At 36.2% G+C, this 21550-nt stretch overlaps 1 protein-coding gene across 1 annotated transcript in view; it reads right to left on the bottom strand.

Moving 5' to 3' along the window:
- Nucleotides 1-2338: 2338 nt before the first annotated feature.
- Nucleotides 2339-21550, bottom strand: part of MPP5 (membrane palmitoylated protein 5) — a 49180-nt gene continuing 29968 nt past the window's right edge. The window contains exons 4-14 of the mRNA XM_032188724.1: nucleotides 16614-16691; nucleotides 16119-16265; nucleotides 15355-15516; nucleotides 12788-12865; nucleotides 11714-11897; nucleotides 10054-10125; nucleotides 9542-9613; nucleotides 8713-8880; nucleotides 7775-7977; nucleotides 6365-6475; nucleotides 2339-5003 (exon numbers count right to left, since the gene is read on the bottom strand). Of these exons, the coding sequence (XP_032044615.1) occupies nucleotides 4827-5003; nucleotides 6365-6475; nucleotides 7775-7977; nucleotides 8713-8880; nucleotides 9542-9613; nucleotides 10054-10125; nucleotides 11714-11897; nucleotides 12788-12865; nucleotides 15355-15516; nucleotides 16119-16265; nucleotides 16614-16691 (1452 nt within the window). The 3' untranslated portion in view covers nucleotides 2339-4826. The remainder of the gene's footprint in view (nucleotides 5004-6364; nucleotides 6476-7774; nucleotides 7978-8712; nucleotides 8881-9541; nucleotides 9614-10053; nucleotides 10126-11713; nucleotides 11898-12787; nucleotides 12866-15354; nucleotides 15517-16118; nucleotides 16266-16613; nucleotides 16692-21550) is intronic.

Consider the following 21550-nt stretch of genomic DNA (forward strand, 5'->3'; position numbering starts at 1 on the left):
TCTCCTGCTGCAAGATGATGGTCTTAAAAGCTTGGTAACTGTCATGCTGGTTGTGAGATAACCCTCTCTTCATTCCACACCCCCAGTTTATAATGTATACTGGTCACATCTCCTTTTATCCTGTGTCCAAATTCACTTACCCTTTACCTCTGTAGATAAACAGCCAAGGAGAAGTCACGTCCTCTTGCCACAAACATGCAGAAGCTCTTTTAAACTATCCAGCTCCATGTTGCTTTAAATGCTTTTTGTTGCTTTGTAACAAGTAGGCAGGCAATCAGGGTTGAATGTACAGTAGTCCATTCTTGTGCTTTCTTGCATTCTAGGCTGATGAGACGAATTTAGGAAAGAGGTGAATAAGCTGTCATATGCAGTAGGCACCATGGCATAGATTTATTGTTAGTAGACTCTTTGACATAAGCACCTTGTTTTAAATATGATCCAGCACTTAACAGCAGATGCAGGGCAAACGCAAGAAAAATTATTTCTGTTAGCACCTTTTAAAAAGTCGTTTTACAATTTTATGGAGCAAAAGGCCTTCTTTCCCTCTTTAGAAGCTGAAAGCAGCACAGCTAAATGAACTTGTACTTCAGGCTAAGATACAGGTTGGTCCAGCTTGAAAGAAAGAGCCCCTTGTTTTTGTGTTGAACTCCCATCAAACCCTCTTACCTCCTAGTCCACCTGTGTTCTGTCAGATACTTTCCTCAACAGGAGTAGCATCATTCAACTGGTTAAAAAAACACACACACAAAAAAACAACCACCCCACCTGCTTTGTTCCTTGTGTCCTGCTTTAGCTAAGTACCAGAAGGAATGTATTCACACATCCTTATTGTAGTGATAGGAAAGAGGATCCTTATGTAACAGATGTTTACTGCCTCAAAGGAAAGAAGTAGAGCCATCCTGAAGAATTGTTTGTACTGTGCTGGCTAAAATCTAGGCCCTCCAGTACCTACAGGGGGCCTACAAGAAAGCTGAAGAGTGACTCTTTGTAGGAGAGTGTAGTGATACGACAAGGGGCAATGGCTTCAAAATACAAAAGGGTAGATTCAGACTAGATATGAGGAAATTCGTTACTCAGAGGGTGGTGAGTCACTGGAGCTGGTTGCCCAGAGAAGCTGTGGATGCCCCATCCCTGGAGGTGTTCAAGGCCAGGCTGGATGGGGCTTTGGGCAACCTGGGCTGGTGGGAGGTGTCCCTGCCCATGGCAGGGGGTTGGAACTGGCTGATCCTTAAGCATTCCTTCCAACCTAAAACATTCTACGATTCTATAAAGTGACGATTTAGTCAACCTTGGAAGATTTTAATTCAGGCTACTAGAGATTAAGATTTACCGAGATGGCTGTACTTGCTGTTTGAACAGCTGTTTTTTTGCACCTTGTTGGACTATCCTTTGTAATAGAATAATTCCTTCTTCTTCTGCAGATGGGAATTTATCATATGGCAGTTTATCATCTTAGCTGGAGTAGAATTCAATTGAAGATGGTTAAAAGTAGTATAAAGTACAAATGAATCCAAAAAACAACGATCAGAAAAAAAAATTAAGTCTGCAACTCACTGACATCTGACAGATGAAATTTTGTGGCTGTCAAATAAGATGACAAGCTTGTCCCTCTGAAAATAGATCACATCAGGACAGCTAAAACTTACTATGTTAACTTCATAAAGTCTCGGAATTTAGCTGAAATTTTTTTTTTCGCCCCAAAGTACAAGGATGAAACTGAATTGAGAAGATCAGGCAGCATCAGTAAGAAAGCTACAGTAAGATTGTGGTCTTCTCAGGTCTACAATTTCTCTCTGCAGTCTGTTCCCTTCTGACACCATGCATCCAGTGGGAGAGGTAAGGAGAACATCTAGGGTACTGATGGGTCACAGCATCTTTCACACATCCAGCAAAACAACAGGAAGACGACTTCCAAGATTCACTAGAAGTAGTAAAATTGTACAGTGATTTATTTTAAATCTAGAAATATTTTACATTTTTACATTAGTGTGCAGTTCATGATGTCTCAAAATACAGAGTGCAGATACACATATAAAAGTATGATGTGGGGCTAACCACAGGTCTCAGTAAAGTTACCTTAATTAAGGCATTAAACCCCCACCATATATTTTAAAAAGTCACATATAATTACATTCAAAATTTTATGCAATTCAGCTAACGTTTAATTAAATCTGGACTGGTAAAAATGCAGATACCTTCATTTCAGTCTGACACAGCTCACTACAAAGCCTGTGACAAAGTGTTTCACCACTGAAGTTTGCATATTCTCTTTTACTCTCAAGGGAATTAATACACACTCTTCATTAAAAAAAAAAAAAAAAAAAAAAAAAAAGGCAGAATCATTTCTTACACAAGGTAGTTCCAGGTCCAAACTGGTGGCAGATGGAGCACCAGGTCCACTGCTCAGTGGTTATAACTACCATAGCACCTCTTTGTATGGGTATCAGCAAGCAGTGCGTGCCTTGGGAATTAAGAGAGTAGAGCTGAACTTCAATGTTACTTAAGTCTACATTCAAAACTTATTGGTATAAAACCAGCCTCTGTACACCATTTCAGAAAAACTGGGGAGAAGAACATCAAATACATTAACAGTATGATTTACTTTGAAAGACACTGGCTATAAATGCTGAATACAGAAGAGGGTTCAGCAACTGTCTCGAGCTGACTGTGACTGCAAGAATCTGGACAGTACTTACATAGCTGAGCTAGGGTACCCTTAAAGAATACATTTTACTGCTTTCCATCTTCTTGTCCAACTATGAAGCAGTCAATACCAAAAAGGCTAATACTTCTACAATCATCTTTCTTAAAAAAGGGTAGAACTGATATAATATTTTGTCATCTATGAAACACTGTTTATCCAATATACCTGAATGGTGTTGTTTTCAAACAATTTATTAAACCGACAACGTGCCTGCAATGTGAGGCAAAAAGCTATTATCTTGAATATCTAGCCCTCAAACCAACAGCTAGAACACTATTATATTATTTCTATCAGCAAACCGAAGATATTAAAGATTTGAACTTTTTCCGAAGGGTCATTACTTAGCCTCATTAACTGCTTATTGCTTCTCAGCCCTAAATATTAAACCTGCAAATGCTTCCTAACAAGACAGGAATGCACTCTATGCTTTAATTTTTCAATGCACAATGTTAGCTCAGTAACTAGGAAAGTCATCTGAAAATTTCCTTATATTTCCTGTATACTTAGAGTCCTCTATTCAACTATGGGTATGAGTTTGTTCCATTGAAACTTGAAGAAAGAACATATGCAAGACAGTATGGAAAAAATCAACTACTTTTTAATCCTTCAGCAATAGACAGGAGCGAACAACACGTTGACCTAACTCCAGTGTTTTACCTGTAAGAATTCAGAAACACTATGGCTAAAATTAAGAGAGATTCACATTCAGGGTTCTTTGTGCTACCCAAAACCAAAACAGCTGAGACACTACTACTCAGTCAGCTTCAGCAACAGAACAGCCCTACTGCAGGTGCGTAGCCTTTGTAGTTAAGCCTTCACTGCTCAGAATTTGAGGATGCAGAGATCTTCTCATTGCTTCACCAAACACACTAGGATGCAGACAGACCTTGCCTTTTTGTTCACTTGATTCAAGTTTTTTGTTCTAACAATTACAAATATCCCCCTTTCTTGCATTCTATTCTTGTGACTTCAGTTACCAGTGTTTCACGCATACTTTTACTGCAGTACTGAGCAAATGCAGGACAGCATGTAGGCTAGTGAATTACAATGCTTGTTTGTAACGCAATAGCTACATTCAGCTATTTTAATTCCAGTTAGTTATCCATTAGACCAACAGCCATACCATAAACCATTTGCAGAGATTAAAATACCCACTTATCTTCCAATGTTTAGCACATCAGTCTGTTTTAGCCAGTAACCTGTTATAAAACATGAGAGCTTAAGTTGACTTCCAAGCAGTGTTTTACAACTATATATTTTTCATAAAAATATAACCTCTGCCTTTCTAAATATCTGTAGAGATCTGTGGAGAACAGTGGCTCCAATCAGCTGATGTTTTAAAGAAAATTCCATAAAAATATCAAATCTAAAAGATCAATATAATATTTATCTTTGATTGGACCTAAAATTAATGTGCAGTCAAATCTGATTTTAAAAGTCTGACTAAAAAGATACAAGGATCAAAATATTTACATTATACACATTTTCCAATTACAGTGCTATTTCAAAAGTGGAATGTTTTTTAGAATTAAAATATAAATTCAAACCTCAAAGGGCAGCTCCAGACCAGTGGCATCTTTGTTTTTCAATTTTTTGAAAAGTAGAGATTTGTCATTAATATTAGAATTTTTATGTGTATATTATTTCTCCACCCAAGGATCTGTAGAATTACACTCAAACTACCATCATGTCCCACAAAGTCATTAAGTTAAGTGTTAAATAACATTCATATTTATAACTATGTGACAACATGGACTGTATATACACATACACACACACATACACACTTAAAATCTTTGATTTCCTAAGAGTGACTAGGTAGAAAAATGTGGATTTTTATATAAAAGTTGTTGCTAGAAAAATCTATCTAAAGCTTAGTACTGACAAGGTCTCCATTTCTAGACCACAGAGAAAGAACATTTGGACAATCTTTAGATCAGTTAAATCAGCTCAAGCTGATTAGTACATTTTTTCAATAATAAACTATTCCACTTGCAAAGGATGCAGCCACTGAGGTCTATAGAGCTCACACACTTATTACTAGAACTGAGCAGACCTACATACGATCCCCTTAGAATGATCACTAGATTGAAATCCATTTGTCCCTTGGAATGATTCTCTCTCATCGTAGCCAGGTAGAGGGTACCCACTGGGGCTCTGTGTCAAGTTTGTTTATTAACCGAAGTAACTCTTGATACGCCTTGTCAAGATCAGAATTCACAATTGCTGTGTCGAAATAGTGACCATTGTTTTGTTCCATCTCCCTCGTCTTCTCTATGATTTCTCTCAGCTCTTCTGGCTGCAATCAAAAACAGGGAGTTACTGCATGTATGTACACCTCTCCCCCATAACAAGAGTAGGGAAATATAACAACTCAGGTTTTCTACATAAATTTTCATGGCATCATCAGCTACTTATAGCTAAGTTTATGACTACAATGAACCATGACATATTTTAAAGCCAAAGGTACTCAAGACTATGATTTCTGGCTGGCCACAAGTGGCACTCCAGTACAACTGTCCCAGACTGAAGTAAATGAGGAAGACAAAGCACTGCTCCTTTTATGACGTGCATCTGACTGAGGCTCAAAAAATTAGGTTGCTATGCTTATCATCTCTCCAGAAAAGACTGAAGATTGCAGAGAGAAGGAGGAAACTTATCCATGTAGAGAATACGATTATTTTTAACCCTTACAAAAAAAAAATCCCTGTTTTAAGACTTTGACTAATTCCCTTTTAGGTTTTACATCCATACAATACATGCATCACCCTTGCATCATGTAAGGAGGGCAAAACACAGCTTAGAACAGAGTGAGGAGCAATTCGTGATCAACAGCTGTATCAGGAGTCCTTATGAGTAGATGCAGTTATGCTGTGAGAACTGTTCTTCCTTAGTCTGAGCTACATTATGCTAAATTAACACTCTGTGGGTTGAAAAGTACTACCCACACTATAAGGTAGATTTCAGGTAGAAGGCTAAGTGGAATCTACCAGTTATATACTGCATTATCATAGCAATACGCACTTTGTATCCCATAAACTAGTAAGGGCCTTTTCAGAGATTTCAGACACCTTGGATACATTTGTGGGTTATAATTCCACTCAGCAGAACTAACTTCTCATTTAACAAAATCACCTGAACTGAGGTGATAAGCTGAGATCTCAGAAAACTCAAAACTTGAAAAGTGAGCCTAGAAGATCAAATGTAAAGATTAATTTATCTAAAAAGTTAATACATTTTCAAGTACTTTTCCAAGGCCAGGTAAATTCTGAAAGAAAAAAAAATGCTCCTTAGAGTTCCTCCAAGATTTACTTGAAGACAGAGCAGGATTTCTGTAGTTTTGAAATAAAGGGTCGCATTTTTGTACCAAAATGCAGAGACCAGCACTGTGACCCAGGACAACTGAACTAGCAATGGATCCTCTTACCCCATACCTCTCACATTCAGTTAAGGAAAGCACCCCGTGCCCCCCCCCCCCCCCGAGTACGGTCTGCTTACTGACCTGCAGCAAACAGATCTCTAACTGTACCACTTCCCGTGTACCATCAGTACCATTACCATCTCCCAGTTCCAAAGAAAAAGTATATTAATTTGTTTACCAAAAACAATTCAGATCTGTAAATTAAACAAAGGTTTCAGAAGAGGTGTTAAATGCATTACCTTTGGGTTTTTCCCTTCTTTGGCCAATAAAGCACGCAATCTCTCTTGTGAAGGTGGTGCAACAAATATTATATATGGCTTCAAGTCAGAATTCCGTAGTGTCTTCAATGACTGCAGAAAAAGGATTAATTATTGAACAGCTAACCAATTTCTGCACAATTGACCATAACAGTATTATTACTACCACACACAGTGTAGTCACCATGGGCTATAAAATTGGTACTCCACTTTTTTTTTTCTTTTTTTTTTAAAAAAAACTTTATGGAACCCACACGTTTACTTTTGCTCAAGAATAACTTAAACTGAAGGAATATCTTTCAGTATGCTAAAGCAAAAAAGTCACCTAAATTGAAGCAACTTTCCTTACAATGCTAGCGAATGGTATGAGCTTTTAATTGAGAGAAAAACATTTTAATACCAATCAAGAAAATTTCAGTTTATCCTTTCCTGTTTTGAAGATTAAAATACAGGACACTAAATATACTACATCCTCAGCATACTTTTTGCAAACTACATATGTATTGAGAGATGGAAAATAAAAAGAACCTGACTGTAGTTTAATTTTTCCAAAAGCTTCCTTCTGTCTGTCTTGGGACAAGCTACTACCTCTGAGGTAGATTTTGCAACCACAGAATTAGAGCAAGTCAATTTTAAAAGTATTAAAAATTTTCAACATATTACGTGCTTTGTGATACCTATGAGCAATTCTAGCAAAGCATCACAGTCCCAACTGATGATGGCTTATTCTAGCATCCATACTACCAGACTTTATTGACGGTGTCTAAGTTTAGGGAGTCTCTTACAACACTTGGAACAGCAGCAGACATGTACACAGTATGGCATAACAGATCAACTGTGTTCCATGACTAGACCTCCTACATTTGCCTAAATTTCAAAGTTGAGGTCTGCATGCATAGTTTATTTTTTCTTTCTATATAATCAAAAGGTCATAATTAAAGAGCTGTTCAATTTTGTTGATTTGATGTACTTTAACCCTGCCTCCGATAGGACTGCATAAACACATTCCCCAAATGCAGTTTCCAAGTATAATCACAAACAACTTCATCTTCAAAAACCTCAGAGCTCCCAGAGTAATTGCAACAGTTAGGGACAAATTTTATTTTAGTTAATTTTTCAGTTGAGATATTTGGTGAGAAATATCTAGAAACCAAGGTCCCTTTTAACTTTAGCACAGATATAGAAGATGTTATAAAGGTAACCTTCTTGTTCCTTGTTTGTAAATATACACAACACACTAAATAGAGTCAACTAAACATCACTGAAAAAAACTTGGAATAAACATGGAAATAGACCTTGAACAGACTAAGGTTACACAAACCTACTATAGCTTTTAGATTTTCACAGTAGCTACTAGTATTAAAGCACAACAGACAACAGCTTTTGCTGTACCTGGGTATGAAGATTTAAAAGGCATATCTTGCCAGAGTTGATTACTTGCCGCACAGAGTCTATGCTGGTACCATAGAGGTTCTTTTCAAATTCTCCATATTCAATAAACTTCCCTGCAGCTATGTCATTCTCAAATGCTTGTCGGGAAATGAAATGATAATCTCTGCCAGCTACTTCAGTCTCCCGCCTGCTCCGAGTGGTATCTACAACAAAAGCAACAAAAAAAAAAACAAACAGACAGTGATATACCTGTAGAACCGAAGGGGAGAAATCAATAGTTCTGTTAGAAGAGGTATTACTATCAAGCAAATAAGGCGTTTGAAACATACAAGAAATATAGGTATTTTATTGTATGTAATAAATATCCCTGGAGAGATTAAACAGTCAAAGGCTGAACATACATTTAGATGTCTTCTTATGTTCATCTAGGAAATAAACAGTCAGTTATGTAAGGCATAATATCACCTGTGTGGCAGCATTCTGAACATGGAAAAAACTGTTGGTTGTTTATAACACACTATAACATTAAGCAGTTTATAAATCTAATTTCAGGTAGAGAAGACATTAAAAATAAAAAATTCAGTAGAATATAAGCAGCTTGGAAAGACACTGAGGACACCTAAATTTAAAATTATGCAGGATAGCTAGTTCAAAAGTTCTTTAAAAAAGAAACTGTCACATCTGTCAAACTTCTATAACTCATTCCAACTGTATCCAAACCGAAATATATACATGTGTCACAGTGTTACAGAAGCATTATGTTGAGACACTGGATTTGCATTGACTTTCCAAAGCCACTTTTTGCCACACAAGACACAACTTGTCCTTTATCCAAGAGCTGACTCAAAAACCCCAAACTCCTAATTACAGTTCTCATCATGAGATTTGACTACAGACAGCATTTAGAATAAGCAATCATATCTGCCCATCAAACTTACGGGGAACCGCAGAGGCAAAGCGGTCCACTTCATTATTCATAAGTCTCTGCCGCAATTCATTTTGACCACAGTTCTGTGGACCGATCAAAACAATAGGCCGTTTCCTATTTGCTGGTTGATGATACAGTGACATTTCTTCATAGGTCAAAATTTCTTCGTTATCATAATCTTTACAGAAAAACAAAACAAAAGTGACAGCATTTATTTTATCCCTTACTGCTAGTTGCATGCTGTACAAAATTTCAGGAAGCTCCCCTCTAAAACCCAGAAGATTGACTTGTCCAGTAAACCAAGTCATTCTTTTTCCCCCTCTGGGGAAAGAAAGGGTGTTTCCACTTCCTAATGACATCAGCAGTCATATAAACTAAGTAAACAGCTTTCTTGCCAAGGAACAAGTTTCTAGTACAAGAATAGCACTATGCCCAACAACAAAAATCATCATCCCAATCCCAAAGTACTTTTGTTAAAATATGGTGTAAGTAGCCTACACAACTCACTGTGGACAAAGTTTTCATTTACTAAACTTCACTATACATAGTGACATATTACAAAACCATTATAAAGTGGTTCACCATTGTAAGTACTTCCATGCCTAAAAAGCTGTTTTATCTCATCTTTTCTAAAGACACTAAATGGCTCTACTAATCCCACCACCTCTTTTGTATCTTTCACTAAATGCTGTTACAAAGCATACTACTGCTACCACACAGAACACCATCATCAGGCAGTATTTTTAACTGCCTGGATTTAAGCATTCTTTTTACAAGGCTATTTGTAGAATCTTCTATAGTTGCTTTTAAATGCACACTATATAAAAGATGTTACTTACCATCATTTTTATTTGCATTGTATAAAACCTTTTTCCGTTTCTTTTTGTTTTTCTTTGCGCACCAGAGTTTTCCTAACCAAAATAAAATCATCACAATCACATACCCATGCAGTAAAATGCTTCCCATCCCACCCACTATCCAGATCTGCAGTTTTGAAAGCACAATGTTTTTCAATTCATTACAACAGCAGGGTGTATGAAGCAAATGCTGCATAGCAAGGACTTCAACTGAGACTTGGTAGATAAAATTATTTAAGAAAAGAGGCATTCCAAATTCTTCCACGTTAACCTAATTATGTTGTCCATATTTATGATAAAATCATGAGATTTGTATCACTAAATTTAGGTTTTCATCTACACCAAGTATTTCAAAGAATCACTACTTCTGTATTATAAAAACAGAATTTTCTGTAACTCTACACTGACATGGCTCCAGGTAATAGTAATTAGCACCTCTATTACTTAGTGTCCACCCCCCCCCACCCCCCCACATTGGAAAGCACGTGTCTAACCTGATTTTTCTGGCTCCTTGTCTTCTTCTATAGTTTGCTTCATTGCTTCTCTTTGTTGCTGAAAACTTTTTCCTTAAAGCATTTAAAAGAGATAAAAGCAGTTAACATTTGAAAAACATTTCCACGTATAGCTATGTATATATATATATTTCCATACGTTCTTCTAATGACTTCCTCATTTTACTTTTTCCTAAGCTTTTATATCCCTGACACTTCCAGTGGAGTATGTCATATAAAAGAGAAACCAATGGGGAAAATATGCTTTCCACAGATATGTAAAATTACCTCACCCTAATAGAATGAATCTTAAAAAGAAAAAAAGTCAAGCTCAATCAAAATCAAGACCACGATTAGTATATACTGAACATGTACATTAGCAACAGCCTTTAAAACCAACAGTATTTGGAAGTGATTTTACTCATATTTACGCAAATGTGTCTGTTGTCTTTATGGCATTACCTATTTCAGGTGATGTTTACAGTAAAATTTCAGTTTGTTTTTTTTTTTTTTTTTTGAGCACATTTTGTAGCACTCATAGGGTGCTTTTTTTAATAAGCATTATTTTTAAGGCCCGTATTTGCTGTCAAGCTACATACCTAGTATTATCATCAAATGCATTTGTGTATTTTCTTAGCATTATCATATAGCTTGTCTATCGCTTTCTTCAAGAATGCAACAATGCTATGTTAGTAGTGAGTGGGAACTAAGGATTTCCTTCTCACAGCATCCCAAAATTTCTCTGGATTTCAGATAGGATTGACCCTTTCAAAAGAATTCCCAGAGACTTGTGGAGGTTAAAATTGCTGAGAAACCTATTTATTGCTTCCAAAATACATTCATCAAGGAAGAGGTGCAGAGCGCTTGTACAATTCTGGATAGTTTTGCCTGAGAATTGAAAAAACAGGAAAGACTATATTTCCCTACTATGATGATAAGGTTTTCTAATTTTTGTTGTTATATGTGTTCTGTTTATGCTTTTTTTTTTTTTTTTTTTTGAATTTCAGCTTGAAAAACATTAAGCTATATTTAAAATCAGTGTTCCTGTCATCTCACTCAATCACCATAAAATAACAGGGCTAATTCAATGGAATTTGAAAAGTTTTTTGTTCACTGTTTAACAGATCAACACATCTGTAATGGATTAGCAGTATATACAATTTTTGCATTGAAATATGATGACTTCAATTTCTGAAACATCAATTACTCAAAGGCCTCCAGCAGTTAGAAAAAAAGCATAACTGTTGCAAGTAACTGAAGTGCTTTGCTAAGTGAAAATATTTATTTTTCAAGCTTGAAATAATGAGAAACATAACAGCTGCTCTCATCTCCAGAGATAAAGAGCAGGTTGAAGTCTAAGTTTTCTGCTGTAGCCAGCAGAGGGAACTCTGCATCCACAGAATCCCCAGGGTGTAAGAATCAGGACAAGGAGAGTAATTCTTGAAAGATGAACTGCAGTGGAGGTGGTGGTTTAACATCTAAAAGGTCAAGCTTTTAAAAAAGTATATTACATAACCAACAGTGGGCTCTGCTGCAAAAAGTTCAAAGTCACAGATATTTAAGGAAGTAGATATTTTAGGGTATAAGAGTCTTTCAAAACCAGAATATTATCCCCTACAGCTATGGGAACAGCTTGTCAAGGCTTTTCTAGACGTTGATTTACCAGGAATAAGGCCTGCCAGTGGTTGGTTATCTTCATCTCCATCTCTGTAAGCCTGCCACCAGTTTGGATCTTCTTGGCTGATCACATGGAGTATATCTCCTTTTTGAAAAGACAGGCCTAACTCTCGGCAGGGGACATAAGGGTCATCAGAAGGATCATAGTCAAAATGTGCTTTCACATGTATCTGTGGAAGATCAAATGTAAAAACAAGAAAAAAATGTGTAACTTCTGAAGAGTTACATCCCCATCTTCTGTGATTGCAGCGGAGGCCTGATATATAAAAACTCCAAAATCCTTTAGAATGGACATTTTATGTGGTGCATATATGACATACTGGAACAGAATCATTACCTATGTTAGCAATGGAAAAGACAGTTGTGATAGTTTAGAGGTGAATGCCTGAACTTAAATCTTGTTAACTCTAAAGTCTACAATATTTCTTCACCACTTTATGGCCTTCGCACTCAAAATGAATCATAGATATTCTGACTTGTTTTTAAATAGTAAACACAGATTAAAATCCATTTTCTGTGTTTTAGAAATAGTTTTACTTTAAAAATACTTTACTTTGCCACCACCAATTTATTTTTTTTGGCTTTGATAGAAATCTGTGCATTCTTTCTTTCAATTGTTGAAGCTATCTTAAGAAAAGCATGTCAGCTAAAAGATAGTGAACAAAGTTCCAAGTATACTTTTTTTTTTTCTCCCAAAGGATACTTGCAAATTACAGTAAAAATTACAAAATTAGAGTATCTGATTGATATAGAGAGAAACTACGGATTTCCAAATAGAATTTCACAAACATAGGTGGTGCTACTTCTGTATTTTCTTAATATAGAAAATATTTTAGAAATTTTAGAAACAGGGTTAAAAATATATTGTATGCTTCAGCTTATCACTGTCAATAATTTTCAGTCGTTAATTCAGGTGTTAGACTGGTAATGATTAAACAATTAAAACAATTATTTTTCTGTGTGTGTTCCACAATGTAAATGACCTACAGAACAACTTTCTTAGCAATACTGGAAAAACAGAGTATGTATCAAGGTCAAGAACTTACGTAAAACTACTTACAACTGTCTCCTTTGCAGGAGGTGGCTTGCTCTGTTGACTGGGAATCAACACGAAGGTCAGAGTGCCGTGCATGTCAGCCTGAGAGGAAAAATAGATTAACATACAGCATTAAAATCTGCCTTAAGATTTAAGAATTCTAATAAATAGTGTTTTAGAAAATGTTTCAAAAATTCAAAACAGCAGTTCCTGAAAGCACATCATCTCTCTCTGATTTAAAAAATATAGTGCAGATACAGATGCAGTGATTAAGCAACAGACTAGAAAGCCAATTCACAGAATCACAGAATCACAGAATTTCCTAGGTTGGAAGAGACCTCAAGGTCATCGAGTCCAACCTCCAACCTAACGCTAACAGCCCTCCACTAAACCATATCCCTAAGCTCTACATCTAAACGTCATATTTAAAAAGCCTAGAGTTCCAGATCATGTATAAAAATACATTATTTGAAGTGGAACACCTGTAACACTCAAGTAGAGGCTTGAGAGAAATGGATTACCAAGAACTATATTCTCTTGTTCTATTTGAAAACACAAAGTAACTATGCTGTCAGGAAAAAAACATGTGGAAGATGATCCTAAAACTGCTTAAATGGAACAGCATTTTCAAATCTAAACATTACCACTATGCTTTTATGCTGTTAACATTACCAAAATATACAAAACACTTCTTAAAAATTTAATTAGCACACTCAACTCCTGCTTCTGTAAAGTATCTAATATTGATATAGCCAGTATCTACAAAGAAAGTAGAATTTAATATATCCTGGCTTTAAAGAACTCTTAGTTGTTTGCACACTTTTGTTCAGAGTGATTTTGCACACATAAAGAACATCTAGATAAAATGTAAGTGCCAACCCCTGAAGAGACCTATGTGTCTCACTTCCTATACATCATTCCATGAACCATAATAATTCATGTTCATAAAACTGAAGTGTACACACATCACAAAAAAATCAGACCTTAAATAAACATAACTGATTAGGCTGCAGGAAAGGAAAATCCACCATTTTTAGTCAGTATGCACAGCTTCTCTAGGAATGTGCAGAATTTCTAAGTGATAGCATGAATAATCTTGACTGAAGTCATGCACCAGGTCATTACCATGTTAGTTGCAAGGGGTGAAGCAAGAATTAGAAGGAAAGTAATTTATTTCTCCTGTGCTTGTTACGTATTACTTGGGGAACGAAGCTTTTTAAAACTTCAACTTTGCATTACAAAATAAAAAAGACAACAAATAATCATAAAGATTAAAAATTAGTTTCTTAAACTAAGATTTTATTTTTTTAACCAATTGCTCTTACGGTCTATGGCTTTAAGTTTTATTCTGGAACTCTCATTTGCAGGACCTGTTCAAGTGCAGAACAAGATCTCTGCAGAGAACTGAACCGCCAGAGTTGAATTATCTGTTAAGGACATTCAAAACACTGTCCCATCTCAAACAGGGATCAATAGCAGATGCCAGGGAAGAGCATGAGAGCAGTACTGGGCAAAGGGAAATACTTGTAATTCCCAGTTGTTAGCATCCTACCTTGCAGGTCCTTAGAGAATGTTTCTACCTTTACTAGTGTATGATGGATTTTTTGCCTGTTTTGCATTGCAGTGTATGAACTGATGTATAGCTTTGCTATGAATGTTAAATGGGTAACAAACAGAAAAATACCTATCTTGGTAAACCATTAGACAAAAAAAGTCTTTATCAGGAGGAAAAGAGTAAGAAGTCTGTTCATGTGAAGGTCCCATGTGAAACAATTTGTGGTTGGTTAAGCCTGGCCAGCAACTAGGAGTGCCCCCCCTCTGCCAACTGCTTACTCCCTCCCCTCCCCAAGGCAAGCTTGGGAGAGAATCAGGAGACTAAAATCAAGAAAAACCTCTTGGGTTGAGATAAAAACAGTTTAATAAGTGAATGTTAAAAAAAAAAGTGATGCAGAGGTAATCACTCACTGCCCATTTTTTTGTTGCTGAGCATGACATTACATGGTATGAAATACCATTTTGGTCAATTCAGGACATCTGTCCCAGCTGTGTCCCGTCCCAACCTCTTGCTCATCCCAAGCATACTCATGAGTGGGGACAGAGTGAGGGACAGAGAAGGCAAGCACTGTTCAGCAACAGCTGAAACATTGGTGTTACAGTCTAAACCCACAACACCACACATTTGCTATGAAGATGAACTCCATCTCAGCCTGACATGACCACAGTCATACAGGCACATATATTAATTGTGGACTAAGCCAGAGATGAAGATGAAAAAAAATCATGGCTTTTCATATGTAAGCAACATTCTTGGAAGTCATTAAAAGCAAGTCTCAAGATGACAGCTTGACTCTTTCACATTTTTCACATTCATTTTTGCATTTGACTGACATCATAGTCAGTAATATCACACTTAGCATGAGAAAGAAAGCTTGGAATGGCCCTTTACATGTGAACACTAGCCATCAGAATGAAAATACCTCTAGTTCTAAACATGAAAACGTAAATGACAAGCAGACCCAACAGACTTCAGTCTTATGAGTATTTTTTTGCTCAACAAGTGAAAACAAGAAAACGGTAAGTGCTCAACTCACCAGTAAATCAAAAACTTCATTAACATCTTTTCCACGAATCTCAATGCCATTAATCTCCAAAACTTCATCCCCTTCATGTAACAGCCCACTCTTCTCTGCAGCACCTCCTTTGACTATTCGACTGATGATGACAGAATCCATTTCATTACGAACAGTAGCACCCTGTGAAGTAGTAACAAATTCTGTATTTATTAAAAATATTAAACTCAAAGCCATCTATTGTATGTATTTCAAGCCAGTGGAAGAACATTTTACACTGAAAGAGAATGCAATTAACAGCTATAACCAATGCTTGAGTTTGAAGAAATTAATGTTTTTGTCTAAGTGTCACTGACTAAAGAACTGAACTATTCTACAGCATAAGATTCATGACTGTTTTAAAAGCTTTCCTAAGGAAACTAAACACTTATTTGAAAGATACAACATAGAAGATGAGGTTTGTTTAAAAAATGCATCAGAAACAACCTTCCATAGTTGGCAGAAGGATATTAAGTCTTCTGAAACAAAGCCTGGGATAGTGACTTCTGTCAAAGTCCAAATTCAACTTGACAGAAGCTGTCCAGACTCTAAATGATAACATGTCATAACAAAATGCACGCAAGTTTGTCATCTGTGACCATTTCTCATTAAGGTGGGTGGTGGATGATGAGATTTATTAGCTAAACATAACTTCCACATCCAAATTTTCAAATTTTCATAGCAATCTGTGAAGGACAGAAAAGCTTACCTACTTTACACGTAATGGAGTGAATACCAATACTTACCAATGGAATATCTCGCGCTTTCTCAATACGAACTATTTTAACTGTCTCCCCTCCATATGTGCCAACATTCTCATAAATTCTTTCATCTGTCACAGGCTCTGGTTGCATTTCTTGTTCTGCAACCTTATCATGAGCCAGTAGAAGTGCCTTGTGTTAAAGAAAATTATTTGTTAGAGAAAATTTTACATTTCATATGTATACAAAAAAGCAAAAATCAACAAAGTTACGCTATTTGGAAAGTCTTTGTATGTACAAAATACTGGAAACTGACTAAAGCAATGAAAGATTTATCATAGCTATGTAGTGCCTACTGCTACGCACTTGGCAAAATTTTCCAATTAATTTGGAAAACACTACAATTAGTATTTTTAACACAGTGTTGTGACTATACTTGTGGTATCTCCTTCTTAAAAAAGAACCCCAGACATTGGTGCTGATGCTCAAAACAGCATCAGGAAATGTATCCTATAGATTAGAAGTCCCATTTTGTCTTACCTGCATGTGAGGGGCATTCAGCAAAGCATTAAGCTCCTGCCCATCCTTGTGGTGACTGGGTTTCAAAACACTCTGTACCTAAAAAGAAATCAAGTAGTAAAGCTTTTATTCTACCCAGTGATTTATCAATCCTCCCTCCTCTAACTCAAGCAAAAAAAAAAGTTGCAATTATTTGTTTTACTAATAGTAAAATATGTGCACATAATTGTTAAACTGACTCACTGAGCCTAGTCTGGTACACGTTAGAAAAACATATGATGAGACCACAGGACTACTCCAGCATGTCTTGCTTCGGTAATTATCTGTTGAATGTAAGCTGGTATCCAGTACATGACACAGATTTGTCAATAGAAACTAACAATGAGCTCAGCTACCACAGCAGACATAGACCAAAAAGTTAAATTCCAGAAAGGAACCTAATAGCACGATCAGCCACCATGAATTCTGCTACGTGAATATGCTAGGTCTTTTCAAATGGACTAATTTCTCACTGAAGTGACTACATATCCTTTTCCATAAAAGCAGATGGTTTATTTCTGCCCAATATTTTGAGCAGCAGCAAGACCAAAGATTCCAAAACAGGTTTTATTCCAAAACAGGTTTTGCAACACTTGCTCGAGCCCCTGCCTCAGAAAGTGTAAGAGTCAAAACTTAAAATACCAACATCCCAATAAACCAGGTTTCTTCAGCTGATTTTTGCCAGGGAAATAACATAATGCACATTAACACAAGGACTGTTTTTGCTCAAGCAGCTTTTGTTGCCAAAAAAGGTTTGCATTCTCATTCAGTTGAAGAGGCCTTGCCATCATTTCTGGCAAGGAATGCCTCCCTGTATGCTTCAAGGGAAAGCCAAGAGCAGGGACATTCCCTGTATCTGAAGGCAAGGCTGAAGAAGATACTTTCCATAGCCATTATCTTCAGGTTTTTAATCTGCATCAAAAGCACACCAGTCCAGCAGCACTAAAAAATCTGGAGGCATCATGAACAGATTACAAATATAACAGCAGTGTTCTGTGAGATGGAAAACATTTATTTCCCAAGAGCTTTTTACTCTTAAGAATGAAAAAATGTAATGTAATTCAGAAAACTCACTGTACCAAGTGAAAATGACTTTTTTTGAACTAACAATGTATAAAAAGCCTTTATTCTGTGAGCAATTACCTGCAGAAATGCTAACAACTCTCATGGATGCTATCAGATAATAGAACTGAAAACAGTAAATATAACTTTTAAAGTCTAGCAAAAGCTACTAAATGAATCGTTCCATGGAGCAAGATCTTCACATTGCCAACAAAACACCACCATCTGGAACAAGTTCCTGGGCTTAGCAATAAACCTGACACAGCCCCCAGCAGCTTTCCTTCTGACATCTCTAGAATATGCCTTATGGTAAACAAACCTGTTATAACTTAGAAAAGTCAAACAAGAAGACAACTTATGTTGTCTTTTTTTTTTTTTTTTTTGCACCCCCTTCCCCCCCACTTTTTTTTTTTTTTTTTTTTGGAAAAAAGCCCTACACCTAGTCTCCTCAAAATTCTAGAGAAAAGAAAGAATTCAGCTTCACATAGGCCTGACCACAGTTATATCTCTGCAGCTGCCAGGAAGCTTAGTCTGAATTTTGGGATGTCATTTATCAGATGTTCTAGTGAATATATCTCACTGATGGAATCAGAAACTTTTCCTCTCTCTTTTCTCTCTTCTACACAAGACAATTTCTCAGAGATTTATTTGAAGTCCCTAACATTCAATGGTCTTTCATCTCTTGTCTTGAAAAAGCTAGAAGTTTTAAAGCCTTACTTATCCAAACTTTGAGAGTTTTTTTGTTTGTTTTTAAAACTAGAAAAAAAAACTTTCAGAAATAAATATAGAAGTCCTGCAAGCAAGGCAACATTTTGAACATGTGGCCAGATACCAGAGGAAAAGATGTACTACATGTCTGTAATTATTACATTTCTCAAAAGTGAATTTGCAATCCTTTGTGAATTTGTACCAAAAATATACATTATTTATGGTAACATTTTTCTAGTTGCAACATGATGCACAGATGAAATATCCTGAAATAAAGGCAAATAAACAATTACAGTAAAGCATTTATATGTTTGGCTCGCCCCTCCTTTTATCTTCTTACTGCATTTTTCCAGACAAAACCAGAAGAGTGGGATTTTTATGAACAAAATGCCAGGAACAGCATCTCCTATCCATCTTTATTTTGATATGCCTTGCAACTTAGCCCAACCAACTGAACTTTTGCTTTGAATAATTACATTATTCAAATACTCCAATAGCTCCTCCTTCCTTACCTCCTCCCCCCTTTTCTAATAGAAAGGGGAATTTATTATTTAATCATTTAGTATCATGGTTGAAGCACATCCTCTGAGAAGCACTGATCTATTTTAATTACCTACACCTGCTGAAATGAACAGTATTAAGTATTTAGAAATATAGCTTATAGAAATCAAATCTATTAAGTATATTAAATAGCAAGAACATCTTCCAAGGTATCTGATATGCTGTGTTACAAGCCACAAATTACACACTGTCTTGAATGCTAAATCAAATATTCTTACAAGGTCAAGATTCAAATCATATTCCCATAATCCTTGCTCTCATTTTAGTCAACTTTAAATGGATTAAAAATCAATTTAATTACACTTGATATTTAATGGCTATTTTTATAGGCAGACTACACACTTACAGATATTAGCTCTCTAAAATAAATTATTTAAGCTTAAATGCTCCATTCCACTTTTTCAATTCAATAAAGGTTTCTTAAAAATAAGATTAAAGAAAAATCATGAGTTGTTTGTGCCTGATTACCAGAAGCAGTGAGAAAACTTAAGTACACCAGTAATTTTAAGAATTCCCTACAGAAGATGAGAAAACAAAAGTGCACAATTCCCCTCTAATATATTGTTAATGGTTAACAAAAAAACTAAAAGCTATAAAGTTTTTACAACACATTGTTCACACACATTGTTTTATAAAAGTAAATAACTGTTTAAAGAGTAAATGAAAACAGATTTTTGAATCACAGTTCAGTGTGGCAAATGAAAACGTCCCCAACACTCTACCTTTGGAAATATGTTTAATAGGAATCTTTACCTTTTTTCTTTTAAGGGAAGAAGAAAATTTCTGTTGCAATATGAAGTTGTGTTGCGAACTTTTTGTGTTAGGGCTGCAGATGCATGAACTCTAGAACAGGTTCTCTTCCACAGCATAAACCCTCCAACAAAACAGATGTTTGTAGCTTTAAACTGGGACATGCGCTACAAAACTGTTTCAGGGTTGTGTACTGTCACTGATGACCTGTACACTAAAATATGCATATTAACATAATGTTATGCATGTATATGCTATTTTTCTTCCTTGTAATGTCTTGTATTCTCAGATGTTATCAGTATCTTGTTGTTCAGGCTTTTGCAAGTGTCTTTAAAAACACCCTGATGTAGGCAAAGCTCTAGAAAGATGAAAACTGCTTTCTGGGGGAGCTTCCCATGCTTGTGTTCAGGAGTAAAGGCACAAAGCCACACTACAAGCAAAAAACTGGGCACGCAAGTCAGAGACTTTGCTTGGGATAGGAGGTAGAGAATATTCTTTTCTGAAGCAGAAATAATTTCCTTTCTTGTTAACGGAGACCTTAATAAGCCATAAAAGAGACCTTTCCAAAAGGAGTAAGAGATTTTAAAAATGAGTCCATGTCTTCTGTTCAGACAAGACTAGAAAATACAGAATAACACGAATGGAGGCCTTAAGGTCTTCCTCTTGAGACACTTTTGTTAGTCACAGAAATATTTGTCCTGAATTTCCAGCTGAATCACTTCAGGATCCTACTTAACATATTGCAAAATGTAAGTCACTTAAATATGCAAGAAGCTGAATCTAAATTACATCAGAAAATGGGAACAGACATATGCAATATATTGCCTCTTCAGGAATTTCAAGGCTGGAGCAAGACAGGGATGGGAGATGAAATACCAAAATGAGAGCAGGAACGTTTGCCTTTTACGTAATACTCTTCTGGGTGATGGCAGAATCCATTGGATTAAATATTTTCTTTATTCTTAAATTTCTTTTTGTATTGTTGCTAAGACACACAGAGTTGGCTTTGCACTGTTTTCTGATCTTAGGATTTATGAAACTACCTGAAAAAACAGAGGAGTGTGTCGAGAAAGTGAGGGGTAGAGAAGATTGCAGGGAAGAATATGAAAGTTTAAAAACAGACCTATAGTTTTCCTACACTAATAGAGCTAATTTAGAGTTGAAAAGCATATACTCTTCTTGGAAACATCCATTAAACACTTTCATATCCACTGGGGGGTGGCAACGGGATGATGACCCAACCAGATTTCCTAAGAGATGAATCTGTAACTTCATATATGTAAGCGGAGATTCAAAAACTGACGTGCATCTGAGTAAAAACACAAACTAGGTCTGGATGAAGTGTGTGTTTGGGGAAGTAGTTTACAAATGGAAGTTAACTTAAAAGGTTCCTTCAGGCTCGCAGACACTGAAGAAGCCTTGTGAGCATCTTGTAGCAGCCTAGAGGCAGACTAATAAGCCAGAGGCAAGCTCATAGGTAAAATACTCCCACTTGGTTTTGGTGCAATCTTACTGACAAACCTAAACAGGAAAATCCAGAGCTGCAAATTAATCAGCACACTGTGCCTTTAGAGTCCATTTAAGTGACAACCCTCAAGAATTTGCAATTTCTTCTGCAGAAGAACTCCAAGCTTGCTACATTTTCTTTATTTGTAAGATTAAAAACTAGGAAAAGGACAGTGTAAAGAGATGTTGAAAAAAATGCTTCTAATTGGACAAAGAAAACCAGATACTAGGAAAATCATGTTACTGCCATGCTGAAATTAAAGCGAGGTACCTTTGAGTAACTAGAAAATGCTTATATACTGGCTCACATGAGCTGGGTTTCAGAGCAGGTG

Source organism: Aythya fuligula, chromosome 5 (assembly GCF_009819795.1).
Source record: "Aythya fuligula isolate bAytFul2 chromosome 5, bAytFul2.pri, whole genome shotgun sequence".
In the NCBI taxonomy this organism is placed as follows: domain Eukaryota; kingdom Metazoa; phylum Chordata; class Aves; order Anseriformes; family Anatidae; genus Aythya; species Aythya fuligula.